At 44.1% G+C, this 23,190-nt stretch overlaps 1 protein-coding gene across 1 annotated transcript in view; it reads right to left on the minus strand.

Annotated features, from left to right (window-relative positions):
• DDB1 (damage specific DNA binding protein 1) overlaps positions 1-23,106 on the minus strand; it is a 31,224-nt gene extending 8,118 nt beyond the window's left edge. The window contains exons 1-21 of the mRNA XM_060018989.1: positions 22,918-23,106; positions 21,596-21,744; positions 20,428-20,544; positions 19,872-20,093; positions 17,425-17,539; positions 16,487-16,584; positions 15,573-15,731; positions 14,872-14,955; positions 14,145-14,261; positions 13,438-13,540; positions 10,061-10,136; positions 9,857-9,965; positions 6,603-6,781; positions 6,343-6,506; positions 6,157-6,264; positions 5,789-5,996; positions 4,896-4,991; positions 4,676-4,787; positions 3,030-3,153; positions 2,559-2,723; positions 1,741-1,835 (exon numbers count right to left, since the gene is read on the minus strand). Of these exons, the coding sequence (XP_059874972.1) occupies positions 1,741-1,835; positions 2,559-2,723; positions 3,030-3,153; positions 4,676-4,787; positions 4,896-4,991; positions 5,789-5,996; positions 6,157-6,264; positions 6,343-6,506; positions 6,603-6,781; positions 9,857-9,965; positions 10,061-10,136; positions 13,438-13,540; positions 14,145-14,261; positions 14,872-14,955; positions 15,573-15,731; positions 16,487-16,584; positions 17,425-17,539; positions 19,872-20,093; positions 20,428-20,544; positions 21,596-21,744; positions 22,918-22,978 (2,661 nt within the window). The 5' untranslated portion in view covers positions 22,979-23,106. The remainder of the gene's footprint in view (positions 1-1,740; positions 1,836-2,558; positions 2,724-3,029; positions 3,154-4,675; positions 4,788-4,895; positions 4,992-5,788; positions 5,997-6,156; positions 6,265-6,342; positions 6,507-6,602; positions 6,782-9,856; positions 9,966-10,060; positions 10,137-13,437; positions 13,541-14,144; positions 14,262-14,871; positions 14,956-15,572; positions 15,732-16,486; positions 16,585-17,424; positions 17,540-19,871; positions 20,094-20,427; positions 20,545-21,595; positions 21,745-22,917) is intronic.
• Positions 23,107-23,190: the final 84 nt, after the last annotated feature.

The raw sequence follows: 23,190 nt of genomic DNA on the forward strand, positions 1-23,190 counted from the left end.
ATTAATTTGTATCCTTTATAAAATCCTTTGTAATATGCCACCAAATATAAGTAAACATTTCAAATTTTGTGAGCCCTTCCAACAAATTATCAAACCTAAGGGGGGTGGGGAATTTGGGGAACCCCTGACTTTGTACCAAGTCAGAAAGAAGTTTGGGGACCACTACTTGGGACTGGGGTTTGAAGTAAGGACAGTCTTGTGGGACTGAGCCCTTAAACCTGTGAGGTCTGACACTAACTCTGGGTGGCTAATGTCAGAATTCAATTAAATTATAGGATGCCTGGTTGGAAAACTGGTTGGTATAGGGATTAAAAACCCCACACATATGGTGTCAGAAGTGTTGTGAGTAAAGAACAGTTTTCCTTTCCCCTCCAAACCTGCTCCACTCACAATCTCCCCACATCAGTACAGAGCAACACCATCCTTGTTACTCAGGCCAAAACTCTTGGCCCTTTATTCCCTTCTCACGCCTCATCTTCAATCCATCACCAGAGCCCCTCAATACTAACATCTGCAGAATCTGACTACCCTTCACCTCCTCTATCAGCACCCTGCCCCCAGCAACCATCAACTGCTATCTGGATCATCACCAGAGCCTCCTAACTGATCTCACTGCCTCTACTCTTGGTCCCCTACGACCTTTCCCAGGATGCGCAATGAGCTTTTCGAAATATAACTACAGTCACGTCACTCATTCGCTCGAACCCTCTAGAGGTCTCCATCACCCTCAGAGTAAAACCCAAAGTCCTTACACACTCGGCCTATCAGGTTCCTCAAGTGCTGGCCCTCCGCTGCCTCTCGGACTCATCTCCCGTCACCCAGCAGCGCCCACCCGTGCAGAGTGCAGGCAGGCTGGCCCCGGACTCCTGGCGCTTGTCTTCTCCCAGACTGAGGCATGGCTTGCTCCCTCCCTTCCTTTAGGAACCTGCCCGAATGCCACTGTATAAACAAGACCCTCCTGACCACGTGACAAAACAGCGCCACCTCCCATGCTTGCTCTGGTACTCCTTCAGCTTTTTGTCCCGTTTTTATTTCTCACCATGTATTTCTCATCGTCCTGGGTACACATATGTATTCTATTTGCTCACTGGCCCCAGAAGGCTAGCTCTTTGTCCATTTCATCTACTGCTACATCCCAACTACCAAAACAGTGCCTGGTATGCTGCAAGTGTTCAGTTAATATTTCTTGAATGAATGTCGATTTAAAGTATTTAAATAATGTCTCTCTACTCTTGATCTTCTCAGAACCTTTAATATGGTAAGATGCACCGTGAAGCTTCTAAGAAGAGGATACAGGATACAGAAGTTCCCAAATGCATTTGACCATGAAACTCATTTTTTTTTTGCAAGGGAGGAGGTGGGGTCATGCCGGAAGCGAAGTGGCATATTTCACAGGCCTAGTATTTCAGGGACGTACTCAGGATAATGAGGTTTGGCTCATTTTGTTCCACACAGATGAAATATTCTCACATCACGAGACATTCTAAGCGCAGGGACCATAGCTCTTACCCCTTTCTCAATTCCCGCAGCGCTTAGGATGATGTGATTGGGCTTCACATAACCGAATCTGCTGTCTGGTCCAACCCCAGCTCCCCATATTCCCAACCCCATCCTCCATACTCACTACTTTGTTATCCTTAAAATCGTGATACACGTGCACCTTCAGGAAATACAAGGGAAACGTGTTCTGTGGACAATGGTGTGAGGCCTAAGGCATGACACCAGTGGGAGGGGCCTCACCGTGCTGTTGATGCTGGCTAACAACTTCCCGTTAAATTCCACCATAGAGTACACAGCCCCTTTCACCTCCTTTTCAGCAACAGTCTGTAGTTTTCCTAGGGGAAAAAAGATACTCTTAAGTCTCCTTTATGAGCCCATACTTTAACTAATCAAAAGAATCCCATGCTTCCCCTCTGGCTCTAATTCCTGCCCCCAAAACCACTCATCTGAAAGCAGGAAATACAGAGTCAGTACACACTGGGGTTAACCACCACTGGAAGTGTGAACCCCAAATGTGCAGTGATTCTACACAGCATTCAGGTTGTGCCTCCCACCCTGAGACTCCAGATCTCCCTCAAGATGGAGACCGAATTCCATCTCAGCCATCTATTCTGAGATTTTGGGGCTGACAGCTAGTCTTTAGAACCATCTTGAGTAGGGGAGATGGGAAAAGAGGTAGAAATGAACTCAAAGTGCTGACGCTGGGAAGAGGACCTTAAAGGCTGAGCAGCCAAGTGGGAAACACACCCTGGATTCCTACTAGGATTCCTAACTCGCGTTCTGGTCGGCATGTTCTCTTATTCATAGTTCACCTCTCCTCGTTTTTCCTTCCTTTCAAAGAGTGAAAAAGGAAGAAACACGTGCTAGATTTTATTTGTGCCTCTGCTCACATACTCCAAAACTCATTCAGATCATCAAGAGCTTAAGAGAAACATCATGAGTCTCACGTCACAGCAATTAACCCAAGTTCTTCTGCGTAACTGAGACTGAAACCTAGAAGAGTCTGCTTACATTCCCAGTTCCAAATCTCTCAAAAGCCGGAGACTGTGTCCGCTTACCATCTGAATACTGAAAGACCACAATACGACCCTGCTTGGGCTCCGCCTCTTCAGGGTACACCATGGCCGTGCCCACGATGAAGTACGTGTTGGGGTCTTTGCCCAACCTGCAGGAGACCAGGCTGAGGGCATACTCGTTCTGCAGGAACTGGTGGGCGTGGAGCACTAGAAGGGAGGAGAAGAGACGCGACTGGCTGACAACCCCCACGCAAGCACGCTTCTGTACTTGTGAGGCCCACAGCTCAGCTCGAAGTAGATCTGCCTCCTGCTATTCCTGTCTCCTCACCAACCTATTCTGACCTGAGGAGGCCCAGCACTCTGGACTCATGGCCAACTCAGAGGCCCCACCCCTTTCTGCTCCTCCTAGGATGGTCTGCCAGTGTCCATCAAATTCTGGAATACAGCAGAGCCCAGAAGAGCCTAGCTTAGGGAGGACGTAGGTACAAAATGACAGAAAGAGCTCATCTGCACCTTCAAAGGTGTGCTGGTCAATGATGAGGAGGTTATGCACCTCCACCTCTTCTCCAAAGGAGGTCTCGTGAGGGGCTGTGCTGCTGGAGAACAGCTTGCTGGAGCTGACGCTGCTGGACAGGGCCTGGGAACAGAGAGAACACACATCACCCCTCTCAAAAGCAGAACGGGTGCTGGGAACAACAGTGTGAGCATCAGGCAGGATCAGGGAACAGTGGCTGAGTCTGAACGAGGAAACCTTACGGCTGGCCGCTTGCATGGAGCCTAAAGAACAGAGGGCTTCAAGGAGGACTCAGGGACCAAGGCTAAGGATCCAAATTCCATATGGTATGGACACAGCATCCAAAACACCGCCAGAACGTAAGAGCATTAGAGAGCACTAAACAGTGATGCTACGACATCAAGAAAGCTAACGAGAAATTCAGGCGACCTAGTAAAGTGACAGGCTTCCACCTCTCTCAATGGGAGGAGCAGGAGAGCACTGCAAATAAAAAGAAAAATGTAAAGACCTTCTACTCTGGATTAAGGGAAGAAGCCATACCACAGATGTCTGCGAGCAAGGAAGGCAGAGAATACGTGGACTAAAACGATCAGCTAACATCTCCATTGGGTCTGTGATGTGTGGCTCCATATTGTCCCACTACTATCATTTTGCAGATGAGAAAAATGAAGTTGCCCAAGGTCACGCAGCTAGCAATAAACTTTGGAGTCAGTTCTGTCAGACTCCAAATGCCATGCTCTTACCTATTATACTGCACTGTTACCCATACCCTACACAAAGCACCCAAACTGATGTTAAGAGAAAAGGAATTATTCATCAGGCAAGGCTACCAAGTAGCAAAATCACTGACAGCCACGCTTACTCAAAGTTCTTCTCAAGCCTCTAATGAGGGGGCCAAATCCAGCTCACTGCCTGTTTTTATAAAGTTTTATTGGGGATTTCCCTGGTGGCGCAGTGGTTAAGACTCCATGCTCCCAATGCAGGGGGCCTGGGTTTGATCCCTGGTCAGGGAACTAGATCCTACACGCATGCCTCAACTAAGGAGCCGGTAAGCCGCAACCAAAGGAGCCCTCAAACTGCAACTAAGGGGCCTGCCTGCCACAACTAAGACCCAGGGCAACCAAATAAATAATTATTATTATTTTTTTAAATAAAGTTTTGGGACTTCCCTCGTGGCACAGTGGTTAAGAATCCGCCTGACAATGCAGGGGACACGGCTTTGATCCCTGGTCCGGGAAGATCCCACATGCCGCGGAACAACTAAGCCCGTGCGCCACAACTACTGAGCCTGCGCTCTAGAGCCTATGCTCCGCAACAAGAGAAGCCACCGCAATGAGAAGCCCGTGCACTGCAAGGAAGAGTAGCCCCCGCTCACCTCAGCTAAAGAAAGCCCGTGCACAGCAGTGAAGACCCAATGCAGCCAAAAATAAATAAATTTTTTTTCTTAAATAAATAAATAATAAAGTTTTATTGGAACCCAGCTATGCCCACCTGTTGTCTATGGTTGCCTTTGTAATGGCAGACAGAGTTGAGTAGTTGTGACTGAGATCATATGACCTGCAAAGCCAGAACTATTTACTAGCTGAGCCTTTACAGAACAGTTTGCCCCGCTCTCACACCATCTTTCTTTGTCCACTGCCCTCACCTGGGTGCTGGCGCTGGGCCTCAGAGCAGTTGTGCCCCCACTCGTGTCCTGGACTTCAATACGGCTGGAGAGGACCCCGAAGCACTGGGACACCTCCTGGTAGCAGATCTTCCTGTAGAACAAGTACAGAGCAACAGGGCCCCCTCAGGAGAAGTCTGAGGTGCTCCACACCAACCCCCAGGGCACCCCTGCCCCCGCAGCTCCCCTACCCTGCCCTCACCTGGGAGATTCATAGAGGGGAACCGTACGAATATGCAGCTTCTGTATCTCGTCAATGGTGCCAATGGTGAGGGTGCTGTTGTTGGCCAGTGCCAGGCTGGAAAGAAGGTTCTGGGTTTAGAGTGAGTAGACCCAAGGAAGGAAAGGATTCTACGAGGCAACTCCACAAGGGGAAGGAAAACAAGGCAGAATTACACTAGCTTACCCCAGGGTAGTGGTTCTCAACTGACTCTATGCTAAATCACACCTGGGAAACATGCCTGGTCCCACCCCTGAGATTTTCCTATTTAATTGGTCTGGTTGGGCCTAGGCTGAGATTTTTAACAACTAACTATTTAATACTAAAGCATTCGAATATAGAACAGTGATGCTCAAACTATCAAACCATGCTGGCATCAGAATCAGCTGGGAGGCTTGTTAAACTAGACTGCTGGGTCCAACCCTGGAGTTTCTGATTCAGTGGATCCGTGGGTGAGGCCTGAGAATTTACGTTCCCAATGCGTTCCCAGGTAGTGCTGTGGCTATGAGGAGCCACACTTTGAGAATCGCTGCTCCAGGGGAATACATAAAGATCTCTGCATCAGGGGTTCTGAAACTTGACTAATCATTTGAATCGCCTACGGGGTTTTCTAAAAATATAGATTCAGATCTAGGGCTCAACCCTAGATCCACCAAATCAAACTCTAAGAAGGATTCAAAAATAATTCTGTACATTTAAAAAGGCTTCCAAGGTGTTTCTACTGCATAGCCGAGATTTGCAAACCTCTGCTCTATACTCCCATCTCAGCTGGTCACGGACTTTGTCATTAGGAAAAGGCTGGAGGGGAGGGTCTGAGGAAAAAAACACGATGTCCTCACTCCTGGCTCTCGCTGAGGAAAGAAAAAGAGGCTCACCTGTCAGGGTAGCCATCTGAGTTGAGGGGACACATGTAGTTCACCTCCTTGAGGTTGACATTGGAGAAGACCAATTTGTGGTTGCTGCTGTAGATGACAGTGGGGCGGTCAGAGCAAGCAAAGACGTTGGTGGTAGAAAGAGAACGGAAAGTCCTCAATACGGTGGGCTGGGTGCCCAGAGTCACCTTCTTACGGTCGCTCAACAGGCCTACAGAAAGAACGGCATCCAGAGAAAAAAGGAAAGAAACGAAACAGGACACACAGCTGGACTGTGAAGCTTCAAAAGCAGCACCCTGAGGCTAAGAACTCTGCCAACTCCAATACTCCAGATTTTCCGAAGAGCCCCTCACTCGAGGTGCTAGTCTCACCTGTCTCAATGTTGAGCCCGAAGTAGAAAAGCGCCCCATCTCCCAAGGCACAAAGGAGGTAGTGGCTACTCTCAAAGGTGGTCATCAGGATAGAACGAGGAATGATCTCTGTGGGAAAGAGGTACATTAAGTTCTTGTTCCAAATTCTGATTCTGATCCCAACCCAGGTCCTTAAAAGAAACACACCTCCACCCAGCATCTCTTTGTGCAGTAGCTCAAAAGAGGGCAGCTTCGCGATTCGGGCTGAGATGTCTGTCCAGAGACCAATAGCACAAAGAGGGGACATTCCACTGCTGTCCCCTAAAGGGGTGATGTCCAAGCAGGCCACTTCGTGTTCCATCTCTGTGTGGCTGAACAAGGAAGAATACGTCAGAGGAAGGAATCCAAGGATCAAAGAAGCCCCAGAGAACAGGGAGGGCAAAAAGAGCAGACAGATAAACACACACCTGATCTGTCGGAGCTCCTGAGGATGGATCTGCAGGTAGTAGAGGGCCCTTCCCACGGCTACTACTACCTGGCTGCTATTGCAGGAGGCCACACTGATGTTCTTGCCCTGAGGCTCCTTCCACTCACTGACGAGAGCTTTGGGGTCTTGAGAGACCAACCTCACAGATGCTGAAGTGATCTAGAGAAAGAAGAGCAATGTCTCCAAGCCCCTGCAGGGATCTAAACAGGGGTGAGAAGGTGGTAAATGCTGCCCTGGTGGAACCCTAAGAATAAGCTCCTCTGCCACATAGATATATTTTTCCAAAGTTCTGCAATGATTAATTACATGAAGATGTCATTTTTAGCTGAAGCCCTGAAGAAGACTGGCTTCAAGCAGCTTACAGCTTACATACCTACAGGCAGAAAAAGAGAAGGCCTGTTTCACTCTGAGTAAGGCTTGGGTAACACAACCTATGGAAAGGTATCGATGGAGTAAGTAAGACCTGCAACTACAAGTCTAGTTGTTTTTCTCAACCCAAAAATCAGGTCTCTAAAATATCCAAGTTCTGGGAATTCCCCGGCGGCCCAGTGGTTAGGGCTCCGCGCTTTCACTGCCGAGGGCGCAGGTTCAATCCCTGGTCAGGGAACTAAGATCCTGCAAGCCACGCGGCACAGCCAAAAAATAAATAAATTAATTAAATAAAATATCCAAAATATACAAGTTCTTTACTATGTATGAATACATTTTATACATTTATTTCATCATTGAAATAAAACAGAAAGCAGGCTGATAACACTATTATGTATCAATACACCTTACTTATCAAAATTGAGTTTCTACTTAAAGAGGAAAGCCCTTTAGAATTATAAACACTATGGGGGATGCAGAAACACTACAAGCTGTTATTCATACTAATGAACTACAATGGGATTACATAATATTTCAAAGGGTTATTAGCCTTTCCATTTGGTAAAGAAGCCCATCATTGTAGAGAACAAACGTATGGACACCAAGGGGGGAAAGTGGTGGGGGGTGGGTGGTGGTGGGATGAACTGGGAGATCTGGGTTGACATATATACAATAATATGTATAAAATAGATAACTAATAAGAACCTGCTGTATAAAAAAATAAAATAAAATTCAAAAAAAAAAGACATCACTATAAAGTTAAAAACAAGCCTCAAAAAAAAAAAAGTATATGAGAAGGCACATTTAGAGGGTTAGAAAGAAAGTTAGAAAAGAGGGAAGTGGACAGCTCAGGAAGGACACATCTCAAGAAAGAGGCAGCAGCTACTGGAATGTGTGCCCAATTTAGTAGGAGGGGTCATATCAGGCAGCCTGCAGTGAAGATAGGAGAAGGAAGAGAGCCATTGTAGACAGACTTTTTTGATTCCAGAATCTAGATGAAGACGGAGATAGGGCAATAGCTGGAGGGAAGTTCTGGGGTCTAGAAGGTATTTTTTTAAGGCCAGCAAGGTTTACGTGTAATTCAAAGCTAGAGGAGCCAAAGGGGGAGGGGTGGTTGTCTTCAAGCCCCGGTGCAGGGTCTAGAGGACCAAGGACAGGGTGTGATGCCGAGCCGAGGCTGCAGGATCACAGCTCTGAGAAAGGAAAGGCTCTAGTTTGGGAGAGATCAGAAAGCAGAACTCTGGTTTCATACACAGAAAATGTGGTCCTTTTGATGGCTGAACAAAGGTGTTTCAGAAGCTTCAATGGGGAAGACTAAAGATTTTAATAAAAAACCTAATATTGCCCTCGAGAAAAAAGAGAAGAAATCCATCATTAGTAATAATTGGGCTGGTATAAAATAGGAAATCAGCTTTTGAAGGGTCTGGTCTAGTGTAAATTACAAAACCAGGGCAGCAGCATAATTCTGAAAATCAAAAAAAAAAAAACCAGGAAAGCCCTTTAACAGGAGATATGTGAGCTGGGGCCAGTATTCAGGCCACCAGTTAGAAAACACTGACAAAGCGATGAGTCAGTAACTGGGCACTCCCCACATTTGTTCAACAAACTGACAGAAGCTTCCCTCTGGTTTTTACCAAACCCACCACTGCCTGTTGCCTAAAAGGAAGACCAAGAGGATAAAAAGATAAAGACAGTTCAATAGTCCTCAGGCCCTCAAGTGCTACACCTGCCACAGGCAAATCACTGACTCTGCTCAGTGTGGAGAACAGCTCAAAAGGTGAGGAGGGTGTGCAAAAAACCAAGAGCATCACGGTCACTCCAAACTTAAAAAGACTGCCAGGCGTTGAGAGGTGCGAAAAAATCAGGCTCTCACAGCTAACAAAAGTGCCAAAAGGCTATATGCCCCCCATATCACAGAAAGATTTAAGATAAGGATCTGAACAGAGTTAGAACTCTGGTTATAATAATTAGCGCCCTGAAAGTGCTCCCAAAAGTCATATATGGATGGTAGCCTACGACTGGTTTTTTTCCTTTGTGCTTTTCAGTATTCTCCAAATAAGTATATACTACTATTATAACACGGGGGAAAAGTGTGTCTCAGAAGACAGGATATAATTAGTGTGAAAACAATATCCCCCTGCCCACCCTCATATAATGATCCCATCCATAAAAGAAAATGTGAATAAACACAATATACAGTCATCCCTCAGTATCTGCAGGGGACTGGTTCCAGAATCCCCCAGCCGATACCAAAATCCGCAGATGCTCAATCAAGTCCCTTATATAAAACGGAACAATAATTGCTTATAAACTACTCACATCCTTAAGTGTATTTTAAATCATCTCTAGATTATAATACCTAATATAATGTAAATGCTATGTAAATAATTGTAAATACAGTGTAAATGATACGTAAATAGCTGCTGGTGCACAGCAAATTCAAGTTTTGCTTTTTGAACTTTCTGAAGTTTTTTTCCCCCATTTTTTTTTTTTCAGCCATGCCACTTGGCTTACAGGATCTTAGTTCCCTAACCAGGGATGGAAGTGAAAATGCCAAGTCCTAACCACTGGACCACCAGGGAATTCCCATCCCAAATATTTCTGATCCAAACCCACAGATACAAAGGGCCGACCGTATATACATTTGCAAAGAAAAATTAAAGCTAAAAGGAACAACTCCAAAGTTAAGAGTTAATTAAACTGCTCTCAGTAGTGGGTGATTAGGTAATTCCAGTTTTTTCCCTAGCCTTTTTACATTACTTTTAGAGCCATAAAAACTGACTTCCAAAAATCCGGTAGTGCTCTGTACTGCACTCTAGGTCAAATTCAAGTGTAAACGAGGCCCGCCCTTTTCTCCGTTACTACCTGGATGAGTTGTTGATGAGCCACATTGCCACAGAAGAAAGTTTGCTGATCGTCCACAAAACCCATCAGTTCAGTTTCTTCCACTTCCTCTCCGTTTAACATGAGAACTCTGCAGCAGAATGGAAGGCCAGGGTCAGCCAGACCAGCTGCCCCACCTTGCAACCTTCACATGAGCACCGGGAGCTGGCACCAGACTCATCTTACCTTGTCTGGCCCACAAAAGAGAGCACCAAAGTGTCATCAGTCTCCCGATTAGGATCAGACCGCAGGGGCCATAAGCCTGGAACAAAGATCAAAGATTAAGAGGCACAGCACAGACCAACACTCCGCTCCCACAATCTAAGGAAGGAGCAGCCTAACCCCACGGGAAGAGCAAGAAATTTGGTGTCAGTCCTGAGATAAAATACCCACTCTGTTCCTCCCTAGCTTTAAGACTCTGAAGAAGTTAGATATTTTTAAAGCTGTTTGAGCCTGATATTTTTCGGTTTTTCATTTGATTTTGGATGGGATAATTCATCTCCATGACTCAAAGTCAAAATTTGTTTTTTATTTTTTAATTTTTTTAAAATTTATTTTATTTTTGGCTGTGTTGGGTCTTCGTTGCTGCACATGGGCTTTCTCTAGTTGTGTCGAGCCGGGGCTACTCTTTGTTGCGGTGCACGGGCTTCTCACTGCAGTGGCTTCTCTTGTTGCGGAGCTTGGGCTCTAGGCGCAGGGGCTTCAGTAGTTGTAGCACATGGGCTCAGTAGTTGTGGCTCGCGGGCTCTAGAGTGCAGGCTCAGTAGCTATGGTACATGGGTTTAGTTGCTCCACAGCATGTGGGATCTTCCCAGACCAGGGCTCGAACCTGTGTCCCCTGTATTGGCAGGCAGATTCTTAACGACTGAACCACCAGGGAAGTCCCAAAATTTATTTTTTAAATATTTAACACAGAAGTCTCACCCCTATACCTCTCCTTCCAACCTAGCCCCCAAATAAGTAAACAATAGTAGTTTATCCTTCCAATTCTTTTTAATTTAGGAAAATAGGTAAACACTGTGTTGCAAGCCAATATACAATGGCCTATCACAAACTGTCTGCACCTTGTTTTTTCATCTAATATATGCCTGGGCCTTTATCATAACAGAATAGTTTCTTGTTTTTGACATCTGCACAGTATTTAATTGTATGGATGTAACAGTTTATTAGTTAGTTCCCACTGATGGACCCTTTTTCAGTATATTGCCACAATATACAACGCCACAATGAGTAATCTTGTATTTATGTCACTTTATACATATAAAGGTCTATGGGCTAGATGCCCAGAATTGGGCTTGTGGGGCAAATCACTAGATGCAGTTATAGTTTCCGCAGACATTTTCAGTGAGCACGCTCATTTTCTCACAGCCTCACCAACACAATGTGTTGTCAAACTTCAACTTTGGCATCTGGTAAAGTATAGTATCACTATTTTGTTTTGATTTGCACTTATTATAAGTTAGGCTTGTTACCTGTCTATCCATGTACTTTGCTAATTTGGGGGCAGGAAATTTCGTGGTCTTTCTAGAAATTTTTTATGAATTAAGAGAGATTAGGCCTTTGCCTATAAGATAAACTACAAACGTTTTTATCCAATTTGCCATTTCTTCTAACTTAGCTTGCAGTGTTTTGTTTTTGCCATGCAGAAGTGTTTTATTTTTATGCTGATAGTTTATTAATCTTTCTTTTTGGCTTCTGTACTTTTGAGTCATTGTTTGACTATCCTCACTCCAAAATTAGAAAAGAATTCACCACCTTTTTCTTTTAGTTTTTGTATGGCTTCATATTTTTATATTAAGTCTTTGATCCATTTAGATTCTAGCAAGGTATACACTGAGCAGTATGGATCCACACTTATCTTTTCCCGAATGACTCCAGTTATCCCAACACCATTTATTCAAAAGAATTATCTTTACCTCACTGACCTGAGATACCACCACTATTGTACACTAAAGTCCCACATACAGTTGTGTTTATTTCGGGACATTTGAGTCTGCCCATGGGACTCTTGCCTATTTGTGCACCAAAACCAAACTTTTGATTTCTAAGGTTTAATAGTACGTTTTTATATCTGGTAACTAGGCCCGTCTCATTGCTCTTTAAGTTTTCCTAGCTTTTCTTTTTTTTTTTTTTTTTTTTTGCGGTACGCGGGCCTCTCTCTGTTGTGGCCTCTCCCGTTGCGGAGCAGACTCTCAACCACTGTGCCACCAGGGAAGCCCTTCCTAGCTTTTCTTGCTGCTTCTGTTTCCCATTTGGTCTTTGACTTGCCCAGGTCAAAGAAAAAAAACCTATTGATATTTTTATTGAAATACATTAAATATAAAAATCAGAGAGAAAGAGCTTTATAATGTTAACTTATAAGACCTTGGCATGTCTTTTTCATTTGATCAATCTATCCTTTTAATCCTTTAAGAGTATCTTAAAGTTTTCCTTACATAGATTTTGCACAATTCTTGTTAAACTTATTCCTTGGTATTTTATCTTTTTATTCCTATTGTAAATTGTCTCTTTCCCTCTACTATACCTTCTAATTGTGTTTTTACATGAAAACTACTGATTTCAGAACATTAATTTTATATCCTACCTTAATGAATTCTTACTGCCTGTTAGCTTTTCAGTTGATTCTCTTGAGTTTTGTAGTTTTATGATCTCTTCCTAATTCATAAACCTCTATTTTTTTATTAATATGTTCTCATCCTCTTACTTTTTTATATTCTGAATTATTTTTTTTTTAAGATGTGCCTCCTATATACTACTTCGAATTAATTTTTGCCGTATGATCCAATCTGATCATCTTTTTCTTATAACAGGTGAGTTTAGCCCATTTGTTTACTGGTACCAGATATCTGATATATGAGTTACTCATACAGATGTTTGATATCAGTTCTGTCATATTATTTTAGGTTATGTTTACTGTTTGTATATTATAAAAGTCTTTCACTATGTAGTCTTTCTTTGATCTTTTCGACTATTATGTTCTCTTGGAATTTACAAAGATCTGTACTTTTGTTCTAGAAGTTACCTTTACATGTACATCTTTCTATGAAATTCTCAGTCTCCTCTCTCTTTACGGATTCTATCAGTTCCCTTATATAAACAACATTAAATTTCACTTGTAATCTTTCTTCCACCATTCCTCTACTCCATTATCCAAGTTTTTTTTTTTTTTTTGCGGTACGCGGGTCTCTCACTGTTGTGGCCTCTCCCGTTGCGGAGCACAGGGTCCGGACGCGCAGGCTCAGCAGCCATGGCTCACGGGCCCAGCCGCTCTGCGGCATGTGGGATCCTCCCGGACCGGGGCACGAACCCACGTCCCCTGCATCGGCAGGCGGACTCTCAACCACTGCGCCACCAGGGAAGCCCCATAATCCAATTTTGGTCAATATTCTCTTTAAGTTTACTTTGGAACTTTTCAATATATTTAAGCTTCTACCGCTTATTTGGCACTATGAATTTTTTTACTCTTCATTTGATCTGCTCCCCCCTGGAAGTGTCTTCATAACATGTAATGAGGCCAAAGTCACTCAAGTAAGATCTGCATCCTATGTCCACCAAAAGGATACCTTTGATGCCTGGCAAGTCAATGCTGGCATGCTCGTGGATTCCAATTCCATTCCGGATGATCCGCAAAGAGCCTTCCTTGAAAGCCCCAGAGCAAGTGACCAGCTGCAAGTAGAGAAAAGGTTTCTAAATAACCCGCTCCAGACTGAGGCAACTAGACTGATGCTCACAAAGTAAACAAGCTATACCTAAAACCAAGGACCCTTTGTTGTGGAGCTAGGTTTGAGGATGCAGACTTATTAGAGGTTGATCTCCAAAGTCTCTCAAATTTATCAAGCAGACAGGATATCCTAGTCCAAGAAGCAAAAGGTTCCTACCACTATTCCTAGCAAGCTTGTTTCCACCCTGGGAACCTAGTATACTGGAAAGAGCACAGGATCTGAAGGCAGACACACCTGCCATTTAGTAGTTATGTAACCTTGGACAAGTTGCTTAATCCTTCTCAGCCTTAAGTTTCCTCACTTCTGAAATGGCCAAGAATCCCTATCTAACACAGTGCTTGTGTGATTATAGATAATGTATGTAGACTGCCTGGCAGACCAAGATAGGCACTCAATAAATGGTAGTTATCCTCACATCATTGGAAATTAGTGAGTGAGGCTCTTAAAAGTTATCTGCAGTGCACACTCCCCATTCTAGCTAAGCAGACCCAGGAGGACACCGTTTGAGTGGGCATACCAACTATCCCTTTCCAGGATGACCCCCTTACCTGTCCCTGCCCCTGCCTCTCCAGGTCCACCACACACATGTCCACAATGGGTCCTAAATTGGTAAAGGTTTCCATGGCCACTACATAGGAGCCTTGTTCATTGCTGTCAACATTGAGCTGAAAAAGAAAGAACAATGCTAGGCCTAGAATGCTCCAGACCCACCCTAAAGAGAGAGTTATCATCCAAAAGAAACTCAACCCTACTAGATCTTCTCATGCTCTAAGAAGATCTTATGCTCTTACGGATGCTTCTTATGCTCTACTGGATGCTTCTAGAAGGGAACTGCTAAGGAACATGGTTATCCTAGAGGTGACCCACTAACCAGCCAGGGATTTCTAACCTGGCATCCCATGGATGGATTTCAGAGGAACAGCTGGAAATTAATGTAAAATGTTTGCATGCATTCTTCTGCAGAGAAGGTTCAAATTCTCATATTCTAGAGGGGATCAAATACATTAGACTATGACCTATTTGAAGGTAGAAGCTAGCTCTTGTTCATCATTGTACCCACAGTACCTAGCCCCTTGCCCGGCACATTTGTTGAATGAACATTTAGGACAAACAGCTAGTCAGGGTAGGATGCTAAATCAACCAAGTAGAAAGGTGGATAGCAGGCGTATGGATGAACTGAAGAAACTCTGAGAGGTACTAAACACAGAAAGAACTTAATGAAGAAGCAGTGAAGACTGCAAGAAAGAAGCCAGAAAGAAGAAAATGTCTTCTCACCTTCACAAGCTGGGAGTCACCAAGGCGAGACCCGACAAACACAACACCGTTATCAAGGTATGTCAAGCACTCAGCAATAGAGGTCTAAAAGAAAATCAAGGGCATGAAAGACATGAGAATGGACTTCACGTGGGATCCAGACACCGTCCTACCCACCTCTCAGACATGTGCTGAGAAAAATCACACCTGCCGTCACGATTCCCAAAACAATTCTCCATTTCAAATCCCCAGGTCACACTCAACGATCATTCCTAAATCTCTGAAGTTTGTGACTCTTCATTTATCACATCCCTATAGTCAGAAAAATCAACGATTTGTCTTGCAGGTGCCTGCTCCAAATGATCATTTTAATCCCAACAGCTCCAGTCTCCTCAAAATAGCTAGAGACCTCTAAAATTGCTGCACTGTTCTTAACAATACTTTTGTAGAACGTCCTCCCATAACTGAGCATCAGCCTTAGATTAACCTTTAATTCTACAGTGTATCCTTTTTGTTTCTCTTTTTTTTTTAATACTTGAGGTAGTACCCCACTGCCTGTGAGATTCTCTAGAATCTACTCATTCAAAAACCAACTTCCACAGCAGGACTGAGCATTTGTTGTTGGGTGTTAAGTAATATAATTCCCAGGTGCAGTTTGGGACCACACATCTGGGGTCACTAGGCACCTAGGAGAAATGTAGAAGAGTAGGGACAGGGCCTACCTCCCCAAGGAGTTCCACTCGGAGATCCTTGAGGGTAACGGTGCCATCCATCTGTTCCTCCTTCTCCAAAAGCAGCATGAAGAGCCGTCCTTCCATGTCTCCCAGCAGATAGCGGGAGCCATTGGGGTCCACGCGATTGTGACACACAATCGTGCTTTGCTGCCAAGAGGGAAGACACAGTCATTAGAGATAAAGCATCCTCCACAACCAGAGAATAAAGCCTAGCAGACCATTCCCTTTACCAAACCCAGCCACTTCATGAGCAAGGAATCCACTCAGCTCACATTACATGTGTGATCAAAAATGAGAACGTTTTATTTATTATTATTTTTTTTTTGAGGACGTTTTATTTTGAAGACAATGTTCTGAGGAGCTCAACATACTTTAAATGTTTACTCACATATTATTTTACTGGAAAACAAATACATAAAAGAGAAGCAGCTGTAAGTACTGACTGGACTATGCATGCTACCACAGATTTTGTTATTTATCCTCAAAAAAAAAAATAAAATTAAGCTTTTAAGCTTTCATTTCTATGACTTGAAATTTGAAGGTGAAATTTTTTGTGACTAATTTTTTAAGTCTATATATAGTATTCACTATATTATTTTACCTGATTTGAGCTCTAAGAACATTAACATTCATTAGAATTCCTGAAATTTCTCCTTTCTTCAAATTGCCCCAGTGAATGGAAAGGATAAACCAAATTTTGATTATTTCTCTCCCTTAGTTAGCAAGCAAGCTCTTTGAAAGCAACACCAAGCCAATCTCTTTGTATTCCCAATGACCAACACAACATCTTATATACATAGTGAATAATGTGACATACCTCTGAATCCCCTTCTGACAAATGGTGGGGAAAAGAAGCGGGGGAACAAACAGAAAGAAGAAAAAGGGAAAAGAATGCTGCTCACCTTAATGATGGGAGGGGCAATCGCCAGATATTTGTCACCGTTGTGATAGGTGATTGATTCCTGTCCAATGATGATGGCGCCTCCAAAAGGCTCTGGGACTGCAGGAGAAAGAGTAGCATTAAAATGCTCAGCATTTGGGACCTGCCAAACCCTGAGGCAGCAAGGGCACTGATCCAGTTATCTCTGAGGCAAACTTGAAGACAATCATTTTTTAGACATCAAAGTCCATGGACTATGATAAGCTTTTTCTGAGATTACTGTCTTAGAAATTGTAGGCTGCCCACTCTGTACTCCTGGTCGTACTTTTATTGCCACTCTTTCGGAGTTTCTGAGATTTTTTTCCTTGTTCCTTAGCTTCATTTCCCCCATTATCAGGGCTACCATATAGAAGAGCCAATTTGCACTTAAGAGTTTTAAAACTTCTCTACTAGGTGAAACACACAACAGTGCTGGGGGAAGAATATAGGATAAAGAGCAAAGATGACTGGATTCCAGCCTACGCTTTGTCAGTGAGGCACAGGCATGGGCAAGTCCCTCAGCCTTGTTTCCTCATCTATGAAATAAAGGAGCCAGATAACATAAGCTCTATTGGTCCCCTTCAGTTTTTTTTAATTTTTGCCCAACAATAAAATAATGAGACTAACTTCCATATGCCACTCTGCAAATCAATCTCATTGTTTTAGTTAACCCCACCACCCCAAATAAAGGAAAGTTATACTTTTGGGGGAAGGGTAAAAAACAAGACAATCCCAAAGACAAAAATGCAAAAAACAAACGGAAGCACATTTACAGATAGGAGACATAAGGGAGGGCTGAACAATGCATGTGCTCAACAGCACTGGAGTGCTGAGATGAAGGGCAGAGAAGGTGAGGAAGGAGCAATAGGGAACTGGCCCAGAAGTGGGGCAGAGGCAAATTTCCTAAATCCCCCAACAAACCTGCAATCACCATGGAAGCTTCAGCTTCTACGTTTTCCTGTTTCCAAGGGCCCTTATTGAACTCCTTCTCTCGAAGAGACACCTCATAGGTTTTTACGTGCCGCCCCTGAGGGTCCTAGGTGAGCAAAGGTAGAACCATTAGTCCCTACGAAGGGTGCCCTGGGCTGGAGAGGGGCCCTGAAAGGAACAGCATCTGACACTCCTGTCACGCCAGCCTTCCCAACCTTATCCATCAGCATGCTAACGGCCACCAGCTGAGCTTCTGATAGTCTGGGTAGACTGTGACTGAGGCTAACTGTTTCTAACAACTGAACCAACAAAGAGATATTTAAAACTTAGAAAAATGAACTTGTCACGCTGTACTAACCACTACAGAGATATAATGTACATATGTGTACATTTGTCAATGTACATGTACGTATATAAGAGAGAGAGAGAGAGAGATATATATAGATATATATAGATATTCTCTGGTCCTTATCTTCAAGGAACTTATAAAATATCTAAAGAGAAAAAACACATTGAGAAGTGAAACACATGTCACAAATTTTTTAAATTTGTTTGTTACAAATGAGAACCTACTGTATAGCACAGGGAACTCTACTCAATGCTCTGTGGTGACATAAATGGGAAGGAAATCCAAAAAAGAGAGGATATATGTATACGTATAGCTGATTCACTGTGCCATACAGTAGAAACTAACACAACATTGTAAAGCAACTATACTCCAACAAAAATTTTTTTTTTAATAAAATAAAAATCAATTACAGTCTAAAACAAAGCTCCGTTTGATACAATTCTCAGATGCATTCTGATAGGGTGACGGTAAAGAACAGAGCGTGCTGCTCCTCTAAAGTTAGTCGAAACCTCCAATCCTGACATTGTCAACACCATCTTCCCCTCCTTGTTTTGAATCATGACTCACTTCAGACCTGGAGCTATCAAAGACACCTTTAAGAGACTAAAAGAGCTGGCATGGGGCCAGTGGAGGGCGGCCTCATCAAAGGCCAGACCAAGCTCTAAGAAGTTATGGAAGGAATCCGACAGTGTGTTCAGGCCAGGGCCCACATCTTCATCGTTGTTACAGCTCCTGAAGCACTCTGCATGACTACCTTTCACATGGATTTTCCTTTATTTATTTATTTATTTTTTTAATTTTGGCCATACCACGTGGCTTGACGGATCTCAGTTCCCCTACCAGGGATTGAACCCGGGCCACAGCAGTGAAAGCACTGAATCCTAACCACTAGACCACCAAGGAGCTCCCTCACGTGTTATTTTTCAAATTGACCTTTGGGCACAAAACAGGAGAAAAAATCATTTTTAGTTGATGAAAAGATTTTCCCATCAATGATTAGGGGTAAGACTCAACTTCACCATAAATTCAAGCTGGGGTTTGGATTTGGGCCTCTGAGACACACATATGGAAATGAAGCTCATTCACAACCCACAGCCCTGAGGCTGCAGAGTCAGCCTTGAATAACCAACATCAATGTTTTAATGACCTGATATTTACAAAACTGAACAAGTGAGAGAGATTCCAAGTTATTATTTCAGACCTGATATTTAATGTATTGTAAATAAGATTAAACAAAATCTCCTAAGCTGGTTTCAACCTATTCAAATGAACTTTATATCAACCAGCCTCAAAACTACAGCACTTACTGTGACACTGAGAAATATACAAAAATACATCAGTATTTCCAATACTTAACACAGTGTTTAAAAAGTGTTTACATGCCCACACACAGTACTTACACTTGGACTAAGCTTTCTTCCATCATTTATTCAACCACATGCTAGTGAAATAACCTCATACTGTATGGCCCTTTGTTAAAAGGCTGAGATATTACCAAGATACAAGCATATTAGTCTGGTGCTCTGCCACCCTGCCCCCACCCCACACGCCCTCAACAGATCTAGCCCAGAGAACAGCTGCCCAGGATCAGCTCTACAAAAGTTTTAGGCACAGACTAAAATAGAAGTCAAGAGCCAGCGGTCACCAGAAAGTGAGTGCTGATCAAAATGCACCTCTTCTTGGAAGACACATAAAGCATCCCCAAGACATTTTCTCATTGCTTGTAAGGGAATTTCCAGATCATTTCTTTAGAGCTAAGTTTTAATAATCCCCTAGCATGCCAGCAAGAGACAAAGTATAAACTGGGTCACCCTATAAAATCTCCAAGGCCCACAACCAGAGTGTAATCTCAGGATTAAAGCCTGCTACAGGCCCCAGACTGCTTCCTGCCTCCACGATAAGTACTTCTTCTCTCAAGGTGCAACCAAAACCTGACACATATTAATTATATCATTCAAAACATTTCAGGACAAATACATTAAACACTTCTACCTGCCCTACCATGACGTCCAGACATTCTGACTGGCAAAAATGGACTCCCACTGTGCCAAACCATATAGCTTCTCCCTCTCTCCTCCTGCTCCAGTACCTGGTAGACAAAGCAGATGGTAGGTGCTTGGCAACCATATAGGAACTTGACATCAATAACATGCAACTCCTCCAGGCGGATGTTAAAGGCCTTGAGCTCTTTATTGTCCCGGTCTAGTGGAATAACCTTGAAAAGGCCATCGTAGAGTCGCAGGCCAATCATTCGGCACTCAGGGTCAATGATGCCAATAATGCCCGTCTCTGAGGGGCGGCCGATTCGGTCCTGAGAAAGAAAACTGGGGTTAGGAAAGAACCTCAAACACCTAGAGTAACAGAAAACGCTGCGCACCACCTTCCCAGGGTGATTTTAAGAGTGGCAGCAAAACCAGTGGCGTCTTCTTGACAGGTCAGGACGCCCAAATGTCAGTGTACGCCTTTTTGCAAAACACTGAATCTCAGTGAATTATTACCTTCTCCCTTGGACTCTGAGTAAACTGCAGAAGTCCTTAGTGTTTTCTCCTTGTTTCTCTGATCACACAGAGAGAGAGCTGCCCCAGCAGTACAATTTTCTTCACCAAATCATGACAACCCTACCAGGAAAACTCTCATCACCTCACCTGGACATTGCCATGAGCTCGCGTTATGATGTCAATGCTCTCGCCACTCTGCTTATACTCCAAGATGCAGGCATTGTACTTAGCTGTCAGGATAAACAGTAGGTCCTTGCTCTCCCCCTGGAAACCAACATCATACTATCAAGAGAGGTTTGTTTTGAAAACAGGAATACTTGTCTAGCCTTTAATCATCCTTTAAGCATATTAAATTCTTCAAGAATTTTCTTTTCTCCCTGAAAAAACCCACGGTAAGTATGTAACACACATTAGCTACGCACACACCCTAAGGGTGTGTACAGAAAGGCCAGAACTGAAGCTGGTAAACATCTAGTCCACTTTCATGATTCTTCATCTCTGCTCTACATATAACGTATTCATCTAGTTCCACGTCAGCTAATCTCAATTACTCCATTCAAATTCTGAAAGATGAATGTAACGCCTCCTCTAATCCCCTCCAAGTACTTGGACAAAGAAAAAAAAATGTGAACAAAGGAAGCTGAAGTGCATCTATAAAGTCTCTCTTACTTATTAACACAGACCCCAACAAAGTGAGTATTTTGTTCAAAGGGTTATAATTTAAATTTTGAACCCACTGCTTCCCCATCAGATTCACTTACAGATAGAAACGGTCGAATTATAATAACAATAATAATTTGGTGATGTGTTAACAGTGAATGCTTGTTAGGTGCTACGTCCTGTTATTAAACCTCTTAATCCTGACAATAACCCAGAGGACTGGATACTGTTATCCCCATTTTGCAGATGGGGAAACAAGGCTCTGAAAGGTTAGATGACAACCAAAATTAGATTTAATAAGGAATAAAGCCAGTACTGCCCTAACTCTAGAGCCTACTCTCTGAATCACTATGATGACCCACAGGACGGTGACCCACATTTCAAACTGCTTTAATAGTCCCTTCTAAAAAGTCAACTTGATTAAAAAAAAAAAGTCAACTTGATAAATTTTTCCCTAGCAAATCTCTCCTTCTGTTTCTTGGAAGCTTTTTAAATTAGAATATAAATTGAAATCTGCCATTCAAAAAGAGAAGAGTTTCTCTCCTAAGCCTTATTGCACCCATCCTAAGCAAGCAGTGACGTAAAACAATGTAAACCTGACTACAACTAACAGTTCTCCCTTTGTTGCTGGGTCCAACCAACCCAGAGCACTTACCTTGGGCCTGAAAAGCTCCATGACGGCAATCTTCCCATACATGCCCACCTCTTTGACGGGTCGAAGCCCCTCAGCAGTGACCACATAGATCTCTAATCTCGTATTTTTGGCAATCAACAGGTTCAAGTCTTCAGCTGAAGTAAAGTGTCCTGAAAGAACAGATCCTCTAATCTTTGAAGCCAAAGCACTATCTAAGTGATCCTATCACTTCTACCTAAAACCTCCTGAATTCTCGACTTACTGCACGTATTTCTCCGGTTCCCTCCATTCACTCCCTTCTCACCAAATCCTCAGAGTCTCACTTCACACATTCAAGAACGCTATCTCCCTCATCAGATTAAGAAACTGGACTGGGCCTAAGAGCAGCATGTCCTTCAACTGCCAATGACTGTGAAAACCCTTCAGATGGCTCTGTGCCCTCGAATTTCACTTTTCCTATCGCAGTGGCCAACTCATACTCTAATTAAGGGATGCTGGAGAGAGTGTTTCTCCCTATTCAGTCCAAATTCGAATTTTCACAAAATCTTTACCAAACAGACTAGATCAAACGAAGAGAATTCTCAGAGCTTTACCTTAAAACCTTGTTTTGTTTGCACCTCTTGCCCTCCCAGCAGTCTACCAAAACCCCATCCACACTCCTTCATAGCCTCCAACTCTCCAACAACAGTTTTCCTTCGGAATCATGATTCGGATTTACATAAAAATACAAGTTTGAGAGCTTCATATTCTGTTGAGAACTTGGTTCAAGATGATTATGGCTGGGTTCTGGACATCTGCGTCCTTAACAATTCTTGCATAAACAAACAAGGCAAACCCAGCACTGGGCTGGGCCATTCCAAACCCTCTTCTCCAACAGCTCCCTCTTGTAAACAACAGCCCCAGGCAAAGCGGACTCCTCTCTTTCGGGTGAGTACGGACATTCCTCACATCCCTCCACCTCCTGCACCTCCCAGGCTCCTGCCCTAAAGTCGCCATCATCACCGCCCCTTCCCCCCTAACCACACGCGGCCAATCTCGCGGCCCAAGCAACACCGCACAAACAACTCACATTCCACTCTCTGTCCCACTGGGCGCGTCCTGTCCTCGAGGCTAAGTGACCTCCGAGAACGAAAGGGGACCCTCAAGAGCAGCTTTTACTCCCCCAAAGGCGTGTGTTGAGACAGCTTCTTTTAAGCCGTGGGCTGTGGGAGGTCCCTCGGCCGCCAGCGCCTTCCATTCCCTGGGCCCGGTCTTGGCGGCAACCCGGGGGCCGCGGGCTTCCCTAGGCCTCGGGTCCCCCCAGATCCCTCCCTCACCGGGGTCTCCTGCCCTGGCAGCCTCACCGGTCACGCAGCCGTTCACGGCGGTGGGCTTCTGTGCCGTTACCACGTAGTTGTACGACATGTCGAGGCCTGGGGCAGCCCAGCGGGACTCAGGCGAAACGAAAAAAAGACGGACACGAGCAAAGAGACAGGGAGCCCCCACCCGCGCGCGGCGAACTCCACTGCCGCTGTCTCCGCCCCAGAGACACGTTGCAGGCCAGAGCGGCCGAGGCGCGGGGCATCACGGGACGGGCTCACCTGGCCTCTTGGAGGACTCAAGGCGCCGAAGCGGCC

This window comes from Delphinus delphis, chromosome 8, assembly GCF_949987515.2.
Source record: "Delphinus delphis chromosome 8, mDelDel1.2, whole genome shotgun sequence".
In the NCBI taxonomy this organism is placed as follows: Eukaryota; Metazoa; Chordata; class Mammalia; order Artiodactyla; family Delphinidae; genus Delphinus; species Delphinus delphis.